The sequence below is a fragment of the Triplophysa dalaica genome, chromosome 7, assembly GCF_015846415.1.
Source record: "Triplophysa dalaica isolate WHDGS20190420 chromosome 7, ASM1584641v1, whole genome shotgun sequence".
Lineage (NCBI taxonomy): Eukaryota > Metazoa > Chordata > Actinopteri > Cypriniformes > Nemacheilidae > Triplophysa > Triplophysa dalaica.
This window is the reverse complement of record NC_079548.1, coordinates 21968010-21990942: the sequence shown is the minus strand read 5'-3', so window position 1 is coordinate 21990942 and position 22933 is coordinate 21968010. Positions and strand designations below refer to the sequence as shown.

Sequence of the window (22933 nt, the reverse complement as noted above, 5' to 3'; positions counted from 1 at the left end):
AACGCTCCTAAACTGGAAAGAACCGAACATTCCCATGTTACATAATAGCAGAGCTGCAACAAGAAACCATCTGGAAATGACAAACATATCGGACAGATCTTTTCCCTTCTCATAATGTGTATTCGAGGAAAGACAGCTGAAAGTCAAATGAAAGATATGGCTCGGTATTGGCAGATGAACTGTGTCGTGCTTGACAGAGCAACATTTTGGCAGCTGTTGTGTGTCATGAGTGTGTCCAGTGTTTAAGGTCAGAAGTTGTTTTTTCTGGTTCCTATAGCACAGCAGTGGCATTCTGGATGTTTATATCTCATTCCAAGTGAAAATGACATGAACTATATAAGAAGAGTTTATTTCCAAAATGAGATAACTGCAGTTTGGTTAACACAATAAAACACAGTAAAAACATGATAACATAATAAATAAGATATATTTTTTTTAAAAACAGAGTTCTCTTTTTGGTTATAAACTCTTCTATATATATATCAAAAGTATTATGTATTATAGTGCTGCTCTTTTTTTTCACAATTTGATGCACGATTAATGTACATATATTAATCCTATTTATTTATTTAAATCCTAAATGTTGCTGTCACATCTCTGTTTAACGTGATTCATATCAAAGATACTTTGATTGGTTCAAGTCTATTTACAAACCTTTCCAAATCCCTATGGAGGAACCAAATGGAAAACATTCTTTTGGAAGACTTTCCGTTGAAAAACTAGACGGTCAATGCCTTCATCCTTGACACACGGATTGTTTTTTTCTGTAACAGGCAACTGCAAAAGCAAAGACAAGGTCAGTCGCTCGCAGTCGCAGCGGTCCAGCGGAGTGGACACCGGCCGGGGAAGCCCAGTGAGGCCACAGAGTGCCAAGACTCACCACACCCGCTCAGGTGAGTTATGAGGAGCTACGTCTCTTAAACTACAGTCACTGCATTTAAAGAAAGAAAAAAACACTTCAAGACGGCCGCAAATGAACTCTGGATGTTTACAAATCCAGCTAGTTTAGCTACAAGGCTAACACCGTGTCTACACTGCGTCAAAAGACAATAGAACGCATTAGAACCCAATATAATTTTACATTTTGTCCACACTGGATGCTGACCTGTAGACACTTCTGATAACATTTAGCTGTTTCTCTTGACCTTTAAAGACACTATTTATGTCCACGTTGACTCACAATGACGCTTACACACTTTGTAGTTTTTCGAATGTAAAATAATGTCTGTATTTACGACACAAGTAACAGACAATTGTGCTTATCAACCACATGAGGAGACCCGTGTGCAAATGTTACATAGTGTTGCTTTAAATATAGCTTCTAGCTTAAATATACCGTTCACAAACCATTTTTGACCGTAAAACTATTACTTGCCAATGTTTTGCGATGCCTTATGTATACCAGTTTTACAACATGCACTCACCTGATGATGTTTATGATCTGTCACCTTTAACCTTTCACCTCTTTCCTTTACGTCACCCTTTCCCTCTTCACTCATAGCCTCTAGCAGCTTAGTCCGAGAGCGGCCCATGTCCTCCATGGATTGCCTTTCCCAGCCAATTGTGCTCCAGTCCTCGTTTCATGACACCCCCACCGAACTCCACAAAGATCTCAACCCATCAGAAGAGGAGCCATTGACATCACTGTAGAGCTCCTCCAATAGTCTTAATCAATTGTTTCAGTGAATGAACCATTTACAACGGCAGAGACACGTGAGCTTTCTCTGTAACATCTTTTGAGGAATTTCTATATAAGACTGAATAAATATTTATATGCATATCATATTAAATACAGTATTTAAGATACAGTACCTCAGTCAAAAGTACAGATACCTTGACTCAATCTATTTTTTTTATTTTCAGATTGTAAAGTCATCAAAACTATAAAATTGTATTCAACATTTTTAAAACACAAATCAAATGTCTTATAGTTTAAACATAACTTTTCAGATAAAATGATTTTTATAATCATAAGACTCGTTAATCATAAGAGTCTAAACATGTTCACATTTTCTTGCTCAATATCACTCTGAATGTGTTGGAATAACACTGGTGTTTACGTTCAGAACATTTTCTGTTCAAATCTTTTGCAGCTGTTGCAGAAACTGTATCCAGAGAACAGAATGAGTATTTGAAATTCTGGTTGAATCCATTTCCGTAAAATCACTATGAGGAGTTTAATCTGTTTGAGCACATGTATCTACCTCTCAGAATAAAATGGCACTCTTATCAGTTTGTCTACATTCTTCAAGCGTATTTTTTATAACAATGGGCTACGCGTGTTTTAGATGCAAAGGACAATGAACACTGTTCTTAAAGCTTTAGGAAACTAGGTTGAGATGTACGGTAAACAGTCTGACACACATTTTGCGGCTGGAGTTACATTTCCACCACAACACTGTTGATATTGCACTTATCACAATGACACATAATGCTAAATGGCAGGACCTATGGCGCGAAAAATGCTGGGTTGTTTCAAGTCGGGTAAAATATGGACAAAACAAAACACTGGGTTTAAATGAACCTAGGAAATGTCAATATTTGACCTAACCACAGGTTGAAAAAAAACATGATTCTTCAGTGGCTCTATATAGAAGCTCAGTTCTCCCAAAGAACCTCTGAAGCACCGATATATGGTTCTATATAACACTTAAAGTGGTTCCCTTATGATCACGAGCCAAGAACCACTTTTTGGTACTATATAGCAGGGGTTTTCAAACTGTGGGTCAGGACCCCCTAGTGGGTCGCACAGTGGAATGAGGTGTGTCGTGGAAAGTCACTTGGCTTTGAATGAAACACAAAAAAACAGATTGGGAATACCAAAGCTTGGATGTTTTACCATTAGATAGTTTGGTATTGCCGCTTAAATATAATTTCTTCTATTTAGGGAAAATAAAACTCTTCTAGTTGTAGAGGATGAATGTTTATTTTCTGCCCATATTTCCATTTAAAAATATTTTGGTGGGTCTCAAGGTAGATTATACCTGTCTAGGTGGGTCCTGGAATGAAAAAGTTTGGGAATTGCTGCTATAAAGCACTCATTTTTAAAGTGTACTAACGTGTTTTTTGAAAAAAATAAAATTTGCGTCCAAAAAATTCGCACATTAAAAAAAAATACGACCTCACGTTGTGTCACATTTACACACTGCCTCCGATATTTTCGTCCATCATAAAAAAAATTGGACTGGGTTCGATTTTCAGCATTTTTCGCATCTTTAGGACGTATTTTGAGAGGCATTATGACAATCCAGAGACAACATACAAACGAGTGTCAAATACAAAAAAAATGCATACGTAATCTCGGACTGTATGTGCAAAGACATGTAGTGTGTATATTTGATTTTGTAGAACGTGTGAAGTTAAACACGCATGTAACACACGCGGATCACACACACTTCCTCTGCCTGTTTATAGGCCTCATTTCCAAATAACTGTTCACCATGTCTTTGTACTTCACATGACACGCAATGTTCTTCACGCAGAACACCACATGCAAACGGATCTCAAAAGCACAACAATATTACACATGCTGATTTACTACATAGTATGGACGAGGGCTAAACATGGAACAACACAAGATTGAGTTTCTATGTGAACTCTTCCTTTAATTATGAGAATGTTTTGAGCGTTTGTTTGGATTATATCATAACCAGCTTGGGCTTGCACATCCAATATCATAAGGGTGTCCTACTTTCAGCCATGTAAAAGTCTGTTAACATACCAATACGCTTACAAAATCACTCTTTGTAACCTACGCTCTCAGGGTTTGTGTTAGTCAATGCACCCTAAAGTCAATAACGAAACCCCACTAGTCATTAAATCCTTTATTATGACCATAATAAAAACACAATGACCTCCAAAATGGTTTCAGATCAAAGCTTTTGTGTCAGACATATAAATACAAATCTCAACAAGGGAAAAGAACAGAAAGCACAGGAGGAAAATCCCATACAAAAAGTTTGCAAATGAGGTCAACCCTCCTGCCTCTCTGTATATGTTGTTTATCACAGGCAGTCTAAACAAACACGTCCCCCCAAGAACCCAAACGTCTGTGTCAATGACATCACATCGGCACTACGACTAAGGTGAGAATACAACTGTTCAAACAGTCGACGCGTCTGACTGTCAGCGCTTGAGAGAATGACATTTGAGAGCATAAATCCTGTTGCCATGAGACTTCAGCCCAAATCCTGCTATTCTTACAGAGCAACAGCTGAATAACACCGACGTCATTCAAGCCTCAAGGCACTGGGCCGGCAGCTCGAGACATTTGACATCGGACGTTGACCTGCCGTTGTGGGATTTGATAAAGAGCAGATTCTCGACTCTCAACGTAGAGTGCGACACCTAAATCCTCACTGAAAATGGTCTCCAGAGGATTTTTTAAGAAAAGGCCCTACACAGCAAACCAGATAAGAAGGAAGACCAAACAGTTATCCGCAATGTCGCTGTAGTAAAATTTCATAAAACTGAACGTACTTTTCACATTTCCAGTGCATTTCCGGGCCAAAACAAAAACAGGTGGTTTATAGTGTAGCTTTTAAGGATTAAATGCCATGTCAAAGACTGTAAATTGAAGATTCACATAATAATTCATTACGCATGCAATCTGTCAGATTCATTTTGCCATCTCATAATCATGTCTACAACAATCTTTTGGGACTGACGTATTTTTAGGATGCGACTGTACAGTAAAAAACATCTAATATAGCCTACTATACAATTTGTCGCACTGAAATCAAGGGAACGATTTATCTTAAAGGGATAGTTCACCCCATAATGAAAATTCGGTTATGAATTACTCAACCTCGAGTTGGAAAACGTGTATAAATGTCATTGTTTTGTTAAACACAAAGAGACATTTCTGAGGCACCTTTGACTACCACAGTAGGAAAAATGACAATGGTAGTCAATGGTGGCCTAGACCTGTTTATTTTTCAAAGATTTTCAAAATTTCTCAATTTGTGCTCGGCAGAACAAACCATTATGGAATAATTTTCTACTATGCTAGTCCATGATGTCCAAGAAATGTCACTTGCTAACAATCATCCAAATATCTTTCGTTGTGTTCAACCTAACGTAAAAATGTATACAGGTTTGGAGTAATTCATGACAGAATCTTCATATTTGTGTGAAATATTCTTTTAAGAATGTAAAATTACTATTAGACTCAATTCTGTGAAATCGAAGGTCTGCAAGCAAAACCTTTGTAACTTAAATATGGCGTCAAACCCTGACTAACATCCACACTACAGTTAAACTCTACGATGACAGCGGGGATTGTCTTTTATGAGTGAACCGAGAGAATGTGACATCATATCAAAATAAAACATCGTCTCAGAATACGACGTTCATATCGGCGTTCGGGTCTAGGGTCAGTCTCTTCACAGCGATCTTTAAGACACGATGCCATGAAGTGACACCAGATCGGACCTCTTCTAGAGACGTGCGAGTCAAGGCTGATCGGTTTCAGGCGTCGCGTTCAGCAGTGACCATGAGGTATTTGAGGCCTCTATGGCTCCAGCTCACACAGAAAGCCCATTCAGCCGCAGAGAGGTAGAATCAGGCCACGGCCGGAGCTGAGGTAGGTGAAGCTGAGCTAAGCTTTACTCTGTGGATCCAGCTCGACCATCAAACATTAGACCCTTTATATCTTTACAAGAGTGAACTAGTATTTTAGTCTGAGGAGAACAATAATCTTCGTTGGTCCGGTTTTCCAGTCAAATATCTAAACATTGTAATATAACAATATAACTTTTACAGGAGGCAAAATGGCATAAGACTACTTTGTAGAGAATTTATGTTATCCCGTTAGTTTGTTTAGAAATCGTAAATCTGACAAATGTTGTGATTTATGTCTCAAACTAAGAAATCTTGTACCCTGTAATCTTGTCCACAAGACTGTTTAAATATGATTTGAGTATGTTTGTATATTTATAAACTGGAAACCAGACCCTGTGCGCTGAAAAATACCCTCAAAAATTATCCCCAAAATTTAAACAAAAACTACACTATAAAGTATGAAGTTTAGATTTTAATGAAAGAAAATGTCAAATCTGCATTAAATTATTTACTGGATAAACAAACAAGATATACAGTGTTCTGATACCTGGAGTCCTTTAAATGAATTCTTCCCACAATTATTGCAAACTCTATATGGTAACTCTTTTTTTCCTCCATTTATAATTCAAAATCAACTTAGTGTCTGATTTACGCCTGAGGCCATATTCATCTTCAACAAATATATAATGTGATGTTTTGCGTTATCATATAGTGGCCTCGCGGTTCAGAATTCAATCAACAACATCCTGGTTTTGGTTCATGATCATCACGATATGTAACTCAATCTTATCGGTCAGCGGTTTTATTGCGAGTGCTGACACAAAGCTACAGAGTGGAGAGTCTGAGTACAGTGCTAAAGAACAAGATGAGATCCCTCCATCCACACGCAAATTCACACAACAGCTGCTCCGTGGCTGGAAAACAAGAAAAAAGTCCAAAGTTTCTCTGAAGCTCTGCCACCTCTTCAACATCCATCATTTTCTTTTTTTTATAGTGGTTCTTCCCAGGTTCGTACGGAAACGAAATCGACAAAAGATAAAAAGAACGAAACAAGAAGAGCGCCTTTCCATCTTTTTAGAAAACAGACTGAAAGAGTACCGTGTCTTTACCCCTTGGCCGTCCAAAGTCTTTTCATTCTCACCCACCCCGTTGAGCTGTGTATCGACACCCCAATTGACAGCTCCTGGATCGTCTCATCTCATCTCTGGCCGTGCAGGGCTGAAATGACAGGCGTCTGCTGCCCGTTGGCGGGCTGAGAGACGGGCGGCCACGTGGGCGGCTGGTGCATGTGATGGTGGTGGTGATGGAGCGTGTGGTGGCTCGTGGGAGAGGACGGGGGAAGCCAAACTGGCTGTTGGCTAGGGGGCGACGAGGCCCAGAACGAGCCGAATCCCTGCGACGAGGAGTGAGGAGGTGGAGAACACGCCATGGACATCTGGTTGGAGGTTCCGCCACCGCCGGTGCCCGAGCACTCAGACGTCCGCAGTTTGGAGAACATGGTGATGGCATCTGGGAAGTTGGGAGGGGTGGCTGGAGTGTTGCTTGGAGTGCACATCTAAACACAAACAAACACAGACCACATCAATTTATACATAACGGTACTTTACTTTCATAGTCAATTACTTAAATGATTTTTGTGGGGGTGAACTATCACTTTTGTTCACCCTTGTGTTATTCCAAACCAAAGATATTTTAAAGAATGTAGGTAACCAAACAACACTGGACCCCATTGACAGCCATTCTATGGACACAAACCATGAGACACTTCTCTAAATATCTTCTTTTGTGTTCCACTGAAAAAAAGAGTCAACCGCCCATACGATTGTAATACGGATCAGTGTAGTTGGTTCAAAGTTGGAATGTAGTTGGCTCAAAGCCTTTTTTGTCATTTTTCACCTTGTTAATAATTAACCAATGTTAGTAAACAAGGGTAATGAGTTCATGCTATAAAGACAAGTCACCACAGTCCCATGATTCCAATAAAACACGACTCTTGTTTCCTTCATGACACACAGGTGGCAGATAGAGTAAAGTAGGTCACATAATCGACAGCAAGTCCTGAAAACGTTTCCATTAATAACCACAACACACACACGCTCAGATCGGGTAACTGTTATAAGAGAAGGAAGCGGAGGTGTTTACAGAGTTTTATTTGGCCAAGAGACACTCCTCCAAGCATCTGACTGTTAAATAGACCCCTGGTCTCAATGTGTATATAACACAGAAAAGGTCAGATCACCTCCGTCAGCCAATGATTACATTAACTATGGTAGAAAAATGCATCATGCAGTATAGAAAATGCTGTCTTCATGTAAAAACACCACAAATCTGAAGTACGTCACTGCACATTGTTTATTCAGGTCGTACACAACACAACTGCGCAGGCGGGCACAGGGTGGAGTGTTTACTAGAACTCTTTTTTCAAGGGCCCAGCGTAAACGTGACCTATAGACAGGACCTCAAAGGACCCGTTTGAGACACGAGGGGCTTGCTAAGGCGTTCTGGGCTGCCTCTGGAGGGAGTGTAAGGAGTCTGTGGAACAATAACAGCCCAGTACAGGAAGGTGCAGTGCCAGGTTTAACAGGTTCCTCTGAAGTGGGCAGGTCATGACTTTGTGCCGTAGTGTTTTGCCTGCTCTGGATACATGTGTTACGCCCCAACCAAAACACAAACAAACATGTCACCATGCCTTCGAACGAATATACCCACTTCCCTAAACCAAAACACAGGAGCTTTATTTTATGGTGGTACTTAACTTTTTCTTGAATAAATAAGTGATATAATAATATAATACAGTGATCACAAATACGGATGTGTAAATTGACGTCGTATCTCTTCATATTATTTTTATATACAGGAAGATGAAAGACTAATATACAAATTTGTCTTCTCGTGTGACAGGAACATTTTGGTACATTGAATATAAATCTCTCTTATGCTATTTTATATGATAAATATAAATAAAATAATGTCATAATAACAGTTTGCTTTCTAAATGTTGCTGTCACACCATAGGACACATCTACCCATATGCATATATATTTACCATGTGCTCTAAGAACAGATTTAGCATTTTTAAGAGAAGAATAGTGATATTCAAATGTTATTGCTCAGAGGTTGTTCTTTTACAGGCAAAGAGATTATTTTGAGGCCGTTCTGGGTTGTGCTTTACATATCAGCTTGGTCAGCTATGTTTCTCCTACAACTGCATAGGAGACAAAATAACGAATAAAATAAAAAACAAATGTGACAATTGTTCAAAACCATGAAGAGTACGGAGGTGTAAATTGAATGTAGATTGTAGATGTAAAATAATCTGGATTTTTTGTTTGAGTTCATATTGAGATCTCTCATTAATGTCATCTAGGAGAAATAACTGAGACATTAAAGAGATCTGTTATTTCTCTTTCTCAGGGGCTGTTATCAATATTAAAACATAAGCATCCACAAATTATATAATCTAAGGAAGAGGAAGTGACTCATAAGCATCTCAATAATACTTGCAGCCCTCATAAAATGGGTCCCGTGTGTAAATGTCTCCTTTGTGTTGACTGCACGTGCTCCGGTGTGTAGTCTACAATGTGTGTGTAGCCCGCACACACAAGTAAATCCTATCCAATCAAAACCAGCTTTGGCCTTCGCTCCGCCTTTTTGTCCATATATGGGTTCCAGCTGCATGATGTAATGGCTGCGCTGAAAACAAAAACAAACACACATTTCCTGCCTGTGCCCTTCTGAAACACACGCACTCCCCAAACCACGAACGCTCACGTACACACTAGAGGAAGAGACAAAACACATTGAGAATGCCACGGAAGGAAGCAGAGAGCTCAGCGCTGCCCTTTTAATCTCAGTATGACTGCAAACTTGTGGCATGTCCACAAAGAGTCATGTTGAGAGAGAATGAAATGAATCGCACAACTGGCAGCAGACTGATGGAGAGTGGTTGCACGTCTGTTTTTAAAAAAATTACATTTCCAAAAATCCCACAATCAATCCCCTGAAGAACGGATGGATTAAGTTGTACTAGAGGAGGGCTGTGATTCGCTCTCATGGCTCTTTTGTATAACACAGCTTTAATTCAGTGATTTATCATGGCTGCGGACAGTCAGACAGGATGTGGACACATGAGTGGGAGTCACAGCTGGAATGTGTTCATGCTCTTTGATTTTTAAAATGGCTATATCGGCTCCTGTCCAAAACATAGTGTGCTGCCTTGCTGTCTACATAGGAAACTACGTTAGATACAGTAACCACTGCCAAGGTAGCAACTTTCACCCATAAATGAAAATTTGTTCATCATTTATTCTGCAGAACACAAAAGAAGATATTTTGAAGAATGTTGATAACCAAAACACTGGACCTCATTGACTTCTGTAATATAGACACAGAACCACAGAGACATCTCTCAAAATATCTTCTTTTGTGTTCCACAGAAGAAGAGTCATATACAGTCAGATTCCTTAAAGTGATGGTTCACACAAAAATGAACATTCTGTAATCATTTATTCACCCTCTGGTTGTTCTAAACCTGTATATATTTATTTGTTCTGCTGAACACAAAGGAAGATATTTGGAAGAATATCAGTTACCAAACAGATCTTGTCTGCCATTTACTGCCATAGAAGGGCAAACCAATACAATGGGAGTCAATGGACGATGAGATCTGTTGGGTTACTGACATTCTTCCAAATATCAGTCTTTGTGTTCAGCAGAACAAAGAAACTTGTGAGCGTTGAAAGAATTATAATTTTTGGGTGAACTAACATTTTAAGTACAGTATATAATATTATTCCTTTAAAGACGCTGCACGTTGAAGGTTCACCACATTTTGGACACTGGCCATTATGAAAACCAGACAATGGTTCACGCAAAGCCTCCTTTCCTGTCCACATAGACCTTTATTGGAAACTTTCCTGCGAAAATAACTTTTCCAGAAATCATCCCGAAAATGACCACAAATGTTTTAACATATCTGAGCGCCCGTGATTATGCATCTATGTTCAGTATTATCCTTCTCAGACCGCCATAATAAATGACTCGTGCATATGGAGGTCAGCAAATGATAAGAGGTTATTTTAATAAGTATTAAAGGTTCAGTAACAGACTGTGTGTGGAATTTTATGGGTCAGAGAGAGGATGGGAAGCAGTCAAGAAAAACAAGTACAGTAAAGAATCGTTCTTAGAAACCTTGGCTACCATAACTGGCTTTCTAGGAACAGAAAAGAAAGCACTGCAAATGTAAAAAATGTGTCATCATTAAAAATATCTGCAGTGTGCAGGAAATCCAGCCCTTCATTATTCTCTCAGTTACCATGTTGGCCATCTCATGACAATGACAGGATGTCCAACACACTATTGTTCTTTATTCGTTCTCTCTGTACTAAATGACCTTACCATCTGGTGATGACTGGGGATATTGGCCTCCTGGAAAAAAGAGCTCAGAGCCGTCTGTAAAGAGAGAGAGACATGAAATCGTGTTAAAATATGAATAAGCACAGGAAATGTCATTTACAAACTTTGCTCTGTAAAACAATTGTTCTCTTTCTCCCTCCACCTCTGTCTGTGACGGCCGGCGGGTCAGTGGGTGTAGGCTTCTGAGAACTACACTAAGTCATGTTAAAGGTCAAGTATCAACAACAATCGGGGGGAAAATAGTTCAACGTTTTGTTCAACAAAAATCAAACCAAAAGTGTGAGTTTGTTATTTGCTTGACTGATCAATAGCACATGACATGTTTAACACACCGATCAATTAGAATGGAAAAATTATTGTCTTTATAAATAGTATAGAATACTATAAATAGTATCTTTAAAAGTATTCTGGTAAAAATTCAAGGCACATCAAGAGCTGCAAGTTATAGACCACTTCGCAAAATGTAAACACTGGATAATCCAGTTTTAGATAGATGCAGATAGCAGAGCCAGAGATCACGCTGCTTTCATTTCACAGAAAAAATAAAAATACATTTTCACAATTTCTTTTCATTGTAAGCTTTTACAAACGTTATCGCATATTGCATATACCATCTTCTTCGCTATCTAACGGCTGATATTGACCAAAATCACTATGAAAGGAAGCAGTTTAGTGATATGACAAGGATTTCATAAATGACATTGTACAAAAATGCAAGGATGTATTTTCCTGTGCGCGAGTATTAATTATCTTTTTTTGTGTCAAGGAAACAAATCTTCTGTTTCGTGTCAGTATGTCCCAGTAAACTGCTATGAATTATAATGTACACTTTCTCATGACAAAAACAGTACATACTTTCACAGCTTACTTTTTTAGTATAGGATTCAATGAGGATTCACACACTCAGACACCAAAAGTCAACGTGCGGCTTTAAATCCGCCGTTTTAAAAGCGTTGCTCAATACATGAATGTCTGTTCTTCTCTCTTCTGGCACCACTTCCTCCTCATCCCCCCGCCTGACCCCTCCCCCGTCTTTTAGTTTAACAACAGACACGGCGAGTGCAGGAATGTATGTGGCTTGACGTGACACACATATCAAGATGAACTCGCCAATCCGCCATTGTTTCCTGCGCTACAGAAGCACAGCAGTCTTTGTCATCGAATCTTCTCCATCCCTCCCCCTGACGCTGTCATGTGTACACAGATTGTTCTCGTTCAAGTGCTCCACTATTGCTTATTTCCCACTGCGTAGTGCGCAGTACATCTGTATTGTATTAAGACTGGCGCTAACTGCTATTGTAACTTAGAAAGCATTCCTGAGCGAACAGACCTGGCATCCGCACTAACAGTGAGTTTGCCCTGAGGTAAATGGATAAACAGACTAAACAGAACCCATAAACAAGTGATGTGTTTTAAAGCTAGTGAGCTTAGCACACTTTATTTGCTGGTCAAACATCCAAGAATAATAACTACAAATATACAAACTATAATGATAATTATATTAGCGTCCACACCAAAGCTCATGTGCTGCAGGTTGACATTTGAAATGTGCGAGCCATTTAAATTCAAATGGGTTTTGATTGGCTGGCAATACGTTTATTGTTCATGTGGTTACGGTGCCCAAAACAATAATAAATATATAAAATATGAAATAATATCGTTCATCTGTATTTTATCATTGTGGCGTTTACCCTTATGCCTATTTTTTCATGGAACATTGCAGCTTTATAGTAAATAGTTTATCATTGTGGTTCAGTCGCTTTTTTTTAAATTGTGTGCCCTCATAAGCTTTAAATTTTATTTTATTTTAAAATACACTTCCTTCCTGTAATTTAATCCATTTTAAATGACCTAAATTAGATGGCTTGGGCGGAGCATCCGTTAACTCCTCCCCTTCAACTGTTAGCCGGCTGCCTGTTCAATTTCAAACTGCAAGGGCTGTTTTTATACATCCAATCAAATCGCAGAGAAAGACGAAAGCCACGCCCACTGTTTTCCTCCATCAAAAAGATCGTAACTTTCTGTTCAAGGGGATTTAAAACATTATCTTCATAGTTATATTCATCTTTATTGTCTTTGGCCAAGAATTTCAAGGCCTGTTCACACCAGAAACATTCAACATTGACTAGATTTTCATGCCGGCGGTCAAATGTGTGGCAAAACACTCCAATGATGCAAAAGTGCATTTAGTAGCCAAAACTGCGCTCCTCCGAATCTCAATATCTGTGAACAGAACAAACCCCTGAGCTTCAACACACACTGAACATTCGCAATAAAGCAGGTCATGTGCAGGAAGGGACATCAGAGACAAATGGCGACCATGCAGAAGCTACTAGAGCAAACAAAATACAATTTGCTGCACAGAACTTCACTGTAATGTGATGACACTTCTGATATCAAATATCACACTGAAGAGTTCATCATTTTTTAAATGGTTTGAATCTGGGATTATTCGGCTTTTCCGTGTTGGTAAACATGACCAGCAGTGCTTCCACATATTTCTTCTGTTGTGTTTCCTGTATAGCTCATCACAGACCACACCTGTGTTATATCTAAGCAGGTGGTGGTCAAAGCCTGGCAACACAGACAGCTCCTGGGCGTCGAGTGGTCATTTCAATAGGTGTGTAGTATCATCTGGCCATGACTGCTCTCCACTCCAGATGTTATCACAGAATGAGATCCAAAGGTGAAGAAGACCTACGTGACCTCTTCATCTATCACCAAAGCAATACATCATAACAAAGAGATCTAAAGGGGACACTTGTCTTAAACATGCATTTATACAATCAATCTTACCAAAAACTCGAGAGAGAGACCCCGATCAGCCACCTGTTCTAATTACGGTTCCTTCATCAGATCACTCATAAGGACGTACATTTGAGAAACCATACGGACACTGAGAATCCTTCAGGATAAATTTTGCTGAACTCTGAAAATGAAAGAGCTGTGGAACAGCCTTTCAATATGATAGGAGAATGTAAACAAGAGCTACGTCCACAGTGTGTGTGTGTGAGTGTGTGTGTGTGTGTGTGTGTGTGTGTGTGTATGAAGGTGCGGCTGACTTCCTTGCAAACTTTCACAATAAAGAAAACTGACAACAGAAAGTTACCCAACACTGACAACCAACCACAGTTGCATATATTAAGCAACAGCTATGACAACACCAGACACACACGAATTTTACTAACAAAAATAACACTTAATATAACATGAAATGTGTCATTCATGTGTGTTGACAAACAGAACAAAAAAAATTAGTTTCAGTCAGCTTTCAAAAAAGTCCCCCATCTGTCATTGACTAGATTCCTGCTGAAACAGGCACAGCAGTGTTTTAAAGGGGTCATATGGCGCAAACACGTGTTTTTCTGTGTCTTTGGTGTGTTATAAGTTGAACATGCATGTATTAGACACGTAAAATTGCAAGTGTCAGAACAAAAGAAGCATTCTATATAAAAGAAAATGCTCACCTGACTGAAACACCTCATGTCATTTTTGTGGTATGATTTGACTAAGACCACCCAAATGTATACTCAAGTAAGGTGATGTACCTGTTAGTACAATTGCTCCGAAACCTGAATTTCCAAATATGGTGAGAGGCATTACATTTCCATCACAAGCTCGCTGTATTCGACCAATCACTACACACTGGTTAACTGGCCAATCATAGCACACCTCACTTTCAGAGCTATGAGCTTTGTTACAAATCTCTGCGTTTCAGAGAGGCGGAGCAAAGAGGAGATATAAACATGGTATGTGGAAAATACAGCGTTTTTCAACCTTATATCGTTTATACACATTACATTACATCAAACAAATATAATATTAGTTTTAGCCGTGTCATATGACCCCTTTAATAACACGACAGAGCCACGGTGTTTACATCTTTTGGGAAATGCAGCCTACTAGTGGCTTGCTTATAGCTGTTTCTGCCTATCAAACTGGGATAGAAGAAACAAAAACATCAAAACGCAGAAGTTTTACCTTTCAAATCGGCTTGGACCTATTTCTTTGGCCGATGCAGATTATTACCATTATGCCATTATAATACACGTCACTGATATTTGAAGTCTTGTCAATGAAACAAATCACTGTTTTGATCTTGTTCTGAACTATCAAAGGTGAAAAACATGCATTGAGCTAGTTCTCAACAAACAATGTACTTTTCAGTGCCTTCCCACAGTTAATAAATAAACTGTTGCTTTGTTATATGTGCCTTTTTCATGCTACAGTCGATATACAGACGTCAAAACTTTTCTGTTAAAATTCTCGACTGAGGACGAAGACTGAAATTCTGGATTTAATTCATTTTGAGAGAATAACTGGGGAATGATTGTAGAAATGTCTATGTGGTGTAACCCCGAAAACTTCTCATTAAAAAATGGTGAAATTCTCACCAAAACACCATATAAGCTAGCTTAGCATTATCTTACATTAGTCCTATTTAATAGTAAATTAAAAAGTAAATGGAACATCATTGTTCTTAATATTATTATTATACATTTAGGGATTCATGTTAGTCATGTCAAACTCATAAAATGTTAAGGTGTTGAAACCATTGAAGGAGCAATTTTGATAATATTGTGCAAGAAGACATGTGACAGGAAGTTAAATCACTCAGAAACTATTTTTAAAGGGGAGATAATTTGATGGTCAGGTATGGTCAGGTATTGTTAGGTATAAATGTCAAATAGTATGACCCCACCCAGGAATTCATAATGAAATATTTAGCATTAATGCATATTTCTATACCAGACTACGCACATGCTGTAGGTCCTCTCATGGAGGGACGTAGGACACTGTTGCATAAGTCAGGAAATTATTGAATAAAGTTATGAATAATTATTGAGTTAAGTTTGTGCTTTTTATTGCGCATGACAAATATTCTTCCCGCTACTTAAAATTAAGGTTGAACCACTGTAGTCACATGGACTATTTTAGTGATGTCTTTATACTTACCTTGATGTGCTTTGACTGTATGTTGCATTGTTGTCTATGTGGCGAGTCAGAAATCTCTATGATCTCCTCAAACCTATCTTAATTTATGTTCTGAAGATGAACAAAGGTCTCTTGGTTGTGAAACAACTTGAAGATTTAATGAAAGAATTTTTATTTTAAAGGCCATTGCACATTGTTTCGGAAATCTGCGTCCGCAATTTCTGCACGTGAAAAATAAATACGACCTTACGTTACACGTCAATCACACTTACAGACGCCTCCGAAAATTTCAGACTGTATATGCGAAGACCATAACCCTGAACTAACCATTTAACTGCAGTTACACTACGATATATGATGATTTTTTATTATCAGATGTTTTTACAGCATTGAGAAAAATAAAACCACTTCAGCTTAACTTGTCGACCACCATGCTTGATTTTCAGTGTTAATGTATCAACAAACAATGGTCTTTGGCTGTAGACGCAACATAGTCAAGTTGTGTAACTGGTTAGAGTCATTGGAGTAACCAGTATTTTTCAGAAAAATATAATTATATACAGGAAAATGAATGTGTAACAAAAGAGAAACATCTAGTTTAGTGTATTCATATGGTTTTGAGCCATCTTTACATAATTTTTCCAAGATTATTTAGAATACAAAGGCGTTTTCTGCATATGTCCCAATATATGTTATTTTAAAGATAACCTAAATCAAATCTATTTTCGTGTGATATTTAAAAAAAAAATATGAGTATGTTTACATTCCATCTAAGTGGATAAAAGGTTGAATATTTCTCATTCTTTTGAAGGTACAACACCATTTGACATTTTCAGGTGCCTTCAGTCTTAACTTTTATAAACAAATTTGGTGCAAATGTTATTTGCAATTACACAAAATCAACATAAATACACATTTTAAAATATCAGATGCATGCTTTAAAAAAAACAGTTTTAAAGGTTTTTTGATTTTCTCATCTTGCCATCCCTGTTTTGTCCCTGACCCAAATATCAGTGGCAGATATACAGATGCATCTCTGTTTTAAAGATTAACTGAGCAGGTTTTGTGTAAAGCATATCCGTTAAAAATGATTCATGATTGGTCAGTTGTTGATGTTGACTTCATCACTTGGTCCATATAAACACATTAACTACATTATTATGGTCATATTTGAAATGTGAAAGCAAAATAATAGTAATAGACAGTTTATGATGTTTAAATATCCATGTATTTCTCTTGTGTTGAAATAGTCTGAATACTGTATTAACCTAAATATTTTAACATCCAACAATAAAGTCTTTGAAAATCTGTTTCACAAAAGCAATATACAGTACAGTAAACATTACATAGGATTTAGTAGATAAAAAGCTAGTTATCCATTCTTGACATAGCCTAGATTTCCGTGTACAGTAAACTTTACCCCACATACCGTGGTTGTAGAATAGATCGAATCAAACCACCAGTCACTGGCATTGTACACGCATAATAAACAGGTCTTACTTGTTTGAACATTAAACCAAAATGCATGTGTCCTGACCTGTAGTAGCAACCACTGGACAATTACAAAGAATCAACACAACCTACTATCAAATAACACAACAGCACACTCAAAAACCACACGATGAGTGGATGTGAATGATGAAAGTGTTCTCGCCAGGCTTTATTTTGATGTATTTTTACTACAAATAAAGAAAGAGCTCTTCTCTTTCTCTCTGTGTGTGTGTGTGTGTGTGTGTTGCAACACTCGTGATGAGACAGTACGACACTCTTTGAAGCATGTCCGTTTGTGGGAAACACTTCCTCCTTACGAAAAAGCACTCAAATGAACCTCACAACACATCGAATGCGACAAGCTGTAAAACTGCATTTCTCTAATCATAACGTGAGACATTAAATGTAATGGATATTCAATGGAATACTATATAGGCAGTATTCGATCCGTTACGTGGGATTCTTTGTTGACCATTATATTGCCATCTGTACAGTTACAATATGATATTTATCTCTTTGTCATCAGTGTACGGTCTCGACTCGCCTTCATGTTACTTGCTGATAGACAAACCATCACACATTTTTAGGGATTCAATGGGAATTGCACTGGTTTTAACAGAGTCTATAAGGGGCTCTGATGGTCTCTACTGGTAATGTGTCAGGTTCTATTGGTGGAATGTCAAATGGGAACCAACAGAACCAAATCCCACTGGACTGTTTTTACTGGTGAACAGCTGATTTGTAATGGAAACCATTAGAATGTGTTTGTCTTTTTATAAGGGTAACTCACACCATGGCAAACTAAACAGAATACGTCTTTAAGCCAGAAAATCTCATACCGTCTCCCTTCACAGCCTTTACTATTCTTGCCCTCTTGTATTTGACTACATGAGTAACTTAAAGCCATAAAATATCCTGGTTGTCATGGTCTTATCTCAGTGACCTGCTAGTGGCTTTAGTGTGAATTCAAACACAAAGCTGTTTCCTTAAAGACTCAGGCAACAACAACAGCCATTATATCAACATCTAGGCGGTGATCATCATTGTGAAATGCTTTACTCTTTGTTTTCTGACGTGATCGGAGATTATTGTTGACACGACCACAAAGCGACAGCAATGCTTTCATCAAGCAGACATACAGTGCAGTGCAGTCAGCTCCCTACATAGACAGCATTCATAGGTGTAATAAATGGGCACAGCACTAGATTTGGAGACACGTATAGCCTCGCAGCAGTGAAATGTGTTGATATTGATCATTGTTGATGGATGGTTACCTCGAACTGCCAGTGCGCCGCCTGCAGCAGCTGCTTCGCCTGATCCGCCGCGCAGCCCGCAGTCAAAACAAACTGGTTTATCATCACTTGATGTCTCAGCTCGTCCATGTTCACCGACATCGCCGCTAATCGCGATTCCCGTCGACGGAAATCTCCGTGCTTTGAACCGGTGCGATGCGTAAATGTCGTTAACGGCCGTTCCTGCGCGCTCTCGCCTGCCTCGCACTCTTTCCAGTAACAACAAATATTTTCATGTCATCGCCACCGACAACAAACCCGAACTCGGCCTCCGATTGGCCGCCGAGCCACAACAGAGAGTACACGCGGACGGCCCATTGGTCGCGCGACGTATTATCAAAGGCTCAAGTGACGTCATTTAAAGCAACCCGTCGCTCGTGATTGGAGGCTGTAGGTTAGCGTGAGCTCGCTCATTGGTCAGAAGAGCGAGAAGGCGTAGTGTAACGATTGGTTGGGTAAAAACTATTATTTACATTGCTTGATGTGGTACGCACATTGTAACATAATAATCATAACAATAATCATAATTAATTAATAAATCATAATTAATTAATAATCGTTCATTGTGCATAAATGATTTTTTGAATAATAATTAATAATACAAATGAAAAAGTTTAATGTCGACTCAATATTTATTGTTGATTTATTCATCTATTGGTTGATTTATTTTATTTATTATAATTCAATTGTGATAAAAAACAGATACTTTATCTCTTGTTTATTCCTCACCCAAGTTTACACTTTTAGAGATACCTCTGTATCTCTGAACCACTTCAAAGTGAGCCACTCTGCCTGAATCACCTGATAAAATGACTACCATTCATTAGTAATGGAATAGAAGAAATTGCTATTTGACTGATTCATGTTTATGTGCACATGTAAATATCCTATTCCCAGTTATGTGTAAGTGGGGGTTGTTTGAGATGGTGCTTTGAAATGAGCTTAAGAGTTTCAACCCACCCAAATGAGAGACTGAATTATTCAGACGGGGTGTCAGAGAAAGCCTGTTATGGAGAAGGCTATCTATAATGTAATGAACCTGGGCGTTTCTTCTGCATTCTGTGTGTATTCAGTGATCTGGATGTGAGAGGGGATACAATGACAATACCATCAGCACGATAGATATGGCAAGGCTGTGGATGCGATAGGCTTCCAATCAAATTTAAACTTTAAGAATGGATTGCTTTAAGAAGTGATGTAATGCATTACATCATAATATTAGAAATTAGTAAGAACGTATATTAAATGCGTGGTATATCCTGGACGGGAACATTTTGGGGAAGTTACCAATACCAGTTTAAATCGCACTGCTCAGGCAGGTGCCTATAAAAATAATACACTACCCTTATTTATTGTCCATGCAAAACTCACAGAGAGTGATTTATTATTGTAATTTATTCAGATAAATAATTCATCAAAGATTATTTCCTTTTTTCCCTTACTTTATGAGTGAAGAATATTTCTTTTGATATTAGTTGACTGATATTTGAAGGAAAATTTTGTAATGGGCTCTTACTGACCACTTTATAACCATAATTAGTGCTCATGTTCTGTATTAGATTATTAATAAATAACTCAACTTTTACAATTTAAAAACATTGAAGTTGTACACAAAGCATGGCTTCAGAAGACATGTGAGTCACATATGAACTACGATTCATGATTTTAGGTTAAGATCATGCACTGCCGTTGTACGCTTATACTTTTGTTTTCCCTATGGGTCTGGAACAACAGGAACAACTTTTCTTGTTATTTAAATATTTTGAGTAAAAAACAAGACAAAGATGCTTCGGTAGAATGTCATATTTTGCAGTGTTGCTGTGCTAATGCCAGTCTCTTCTTGCTCTAGTGAAAACACTAGTCATAGGGAAGTACTTTAATCTACAGTAAATTACTGGCAAACCTGCTGCAAAACTACAGCAAAGTTTTAAAGTGTAGGACTGTAATTTTAATTTTAACTCTCCATGTCAACACATTATTGTAATAATGCTGTTTACTTCTGAAGTTCAAATCTGATTTCAGTAATCGATTATTATTTTATAGTCATAACATAAAATAGTAATAACATTTTTTCTTGGTTAATTGTTTCCTTATCAGCCTCTGTTATGTCCTCCTTTTGGTACACAGCTAAATCGTCAGTGTTATAAAAAGGTCAGATAAACACCCACATTGTATTTATAATCCAATCTCAAAATGTGAATTATATAAATACTGTAAGAGTTTAGTTGGCATTTTAACACTGGTGATTTTGCTGTGTAGAGATCAATATTTTTAATCTGAAAGGTTTCATCTTGACCTGTTTTTGATCCTTGAGCCGGGCTTTGATCCCCACACGGTCCTGACTAATTTGTTTTTGCAGACGCTCTTCTCTGTGAATGATTGATCTGAGATGAATTGTGGGGACTTTGGACCATCTTCAGCACTACTGATCTGTTCACAAGGACCTTCAGAGCTGATGTGACTCACTCACTTCTTTTTCCACAACAACTCTAGGTTAAATGTTGGCACACTTAATGGATAAAATTCCCAGGAGTCATGAGAACTTTTTCATTATCCCGTAGGTACAGTCTGAAATTCATGAAGAGCATTTCTTTTAAAAACTCACACATTCATCAAGCAAACTTAAAAAGTCAGGATGCATTTATGAAGACCCCAAGATGTGTTTGAATCGCATCAGATTTAAAATATGAAACACAGTATTAAGATGTCTTGACATTATATTAATAGCAGCTACATCTTAGTTTTATCATGTAAAACCTCACAAACTTCATCTTGCCAGAAAAGTGTACTTGTGGAAGCATTCTTTGCAGTAAAGGCCATGACTCTAAAATACAGCAGATATTCAAATATTTGCCATTGTATGCCACTGTTTAAAATATTATATTCAAGGATTCACATAGGCCTACATCTGTAAATAAATGACAATGTTCAAGTTGAAATTACGATTTGCATTTAGTAATGAATTATAATGGGCAATAAATAGAACAATAAATAACTAAATACAACTACTCCGAAAGCTTCAAACATAGGCCTAAAATAAAAATGCAATGACGTGAAACCAATGGCTCTGTTGTGACCATCTGTATGCTTCCGCCCTCCAGTGGCTGAAAACGTAACTGAAAATTAAATGCACAAAATAAAGGCCAATTTTTTTAATAAAATATAAATAAATAAAAAAACTTCAAGCAACTGGGACATTATTTACGCATATGACTTGAATATTCTCAACATGAGACTGATTTAGACCAAAAAAAAACAATGAATAATAGTTGAAGAAAGAGTCTGGTTTAAATGGTATTAAACATGAAAGTCTTCCAAACTTTGTTAGTCATTTTAAAGCAGCCCATCTTCCTGTTTTCTGTGAACAGGAGGAAAGGGTCTTGAAACCCTATTGAACAATTGACTCCGACCAAAATCAAACATGGTAGTGTTAAAAAATAAGGAATGCATTTAAAGGTAATTTCACGGATGAGTGGCGCAAGAGGAAGCGGGGAAAGGACTTTAGAAACTATCTGTTCCTCCATGTCTCTTTACTCTCAATACAATGCCTGTTAATGAGACCGGGACAGTCTGCATCCCCCTTGTCAAGACCCTTGTGTTCAGGTGTCAGACTGCATTCTAAACAGTAAGTATTAAGTATATAAGCATTGTTTTCACCCAAATGCCACTTTGCAGCCTTTTAGTCACTGATGCATTTAAACAAATGAAACTGACAATTAAGTGGTAAACTTCAGATACAACCCTCTCTCAAGAGATATTTCACAGAATGAGTGTTAAAAACGTGAGCACGTCTCTTCAGATGGTGAAGTTTTTTTTAAAGAATTCCCTTTTTTTAGCACACACAGAGGGACTAAATGGAGAATAAAAAGAAACAAGAAGGCTTGGCCTCTTCAGGGCTCTATTAGTGTGGCTGAGTGCATTTGCTGCAAAAGAAACTCTACAAAAGCAGCCGTGGCATTAAAAACCCCAGCTTCTGTCTCTTGAGCTTTGGCCTTTTTTCAGCTGAGATGCTTCAGTTATACTTTACATTTGATCACTAGCAGCAGGTCACACTATCATAAAAAGAGATTTTAAAATTCTCATAGTTTGCATCATTAGAAAATGGCACTGCAGATGATGATCATAAAAATGTATTTTGTCTGTGAGCCAAACGAAAAATGTGATTCATCTTGTACATAATGTTGTTTTGTTTTTAGTTGTCTATAGTTGTATTCATATTTTACATGAGCTTTTATCTT

General features: G+C 37.9%; 2 protein-coding genes across 6 annotated transcripts in view; one reads left to right on the top strand and one right to left on the bottom strand.

Moving 5' to 3' along the window:
- The window catches only part of LOC130425891 (glutamine-rich protein 2), a 28069-nt gene extending 22189 nt beyond the window's left edge, over nt 1-5880 (top strand). For 4 of the 5 annotated variants that reach the window (XM_056752316.1, XM_056752315.1, XM_056752314.1 and 1 more), the window contains 2 exons: nt 774-893; nt 1502-5880. In XM_056752316.1, the coding sequence (XP_056608294.1) occupies nt 774-893; nt 1502-1650 (269 nt within the window). In that variant the 3' untranslated portion in view covers nt 1651-5880. The remainder of the gene's footprint in view (nt 1-773; nt 894-1501) is intronic. The other variant, XR_008907108.1, reaches the window with a different exon arrangement.
- A 134-nt stretch (nt 5881-6014) lies between these two features.
- ubald2 (UBA-like domain containing 2) lies at nt 6015-18961 on the bottom strand. Its single transcript, XM_056752318.1, has 3 exons — nt 18678-18961; nt 10960-11013; nt 6015-7117 (listed from the first exon to the last, which is right to left on the bottom strand). Exons 1-3 carry the CDS (start codon nt 18795-18797, stop codon nt 6761-6763), a joined length of 531 nt encoding a protein of 176 aa, XP_056608296.1. The 5' UTR covers nt 18798-18961; the 3' UTR covers nt 6015-6760.
- Between the last annotated feature and the right edge of the window lie 3972 nt (nt 18962-22933).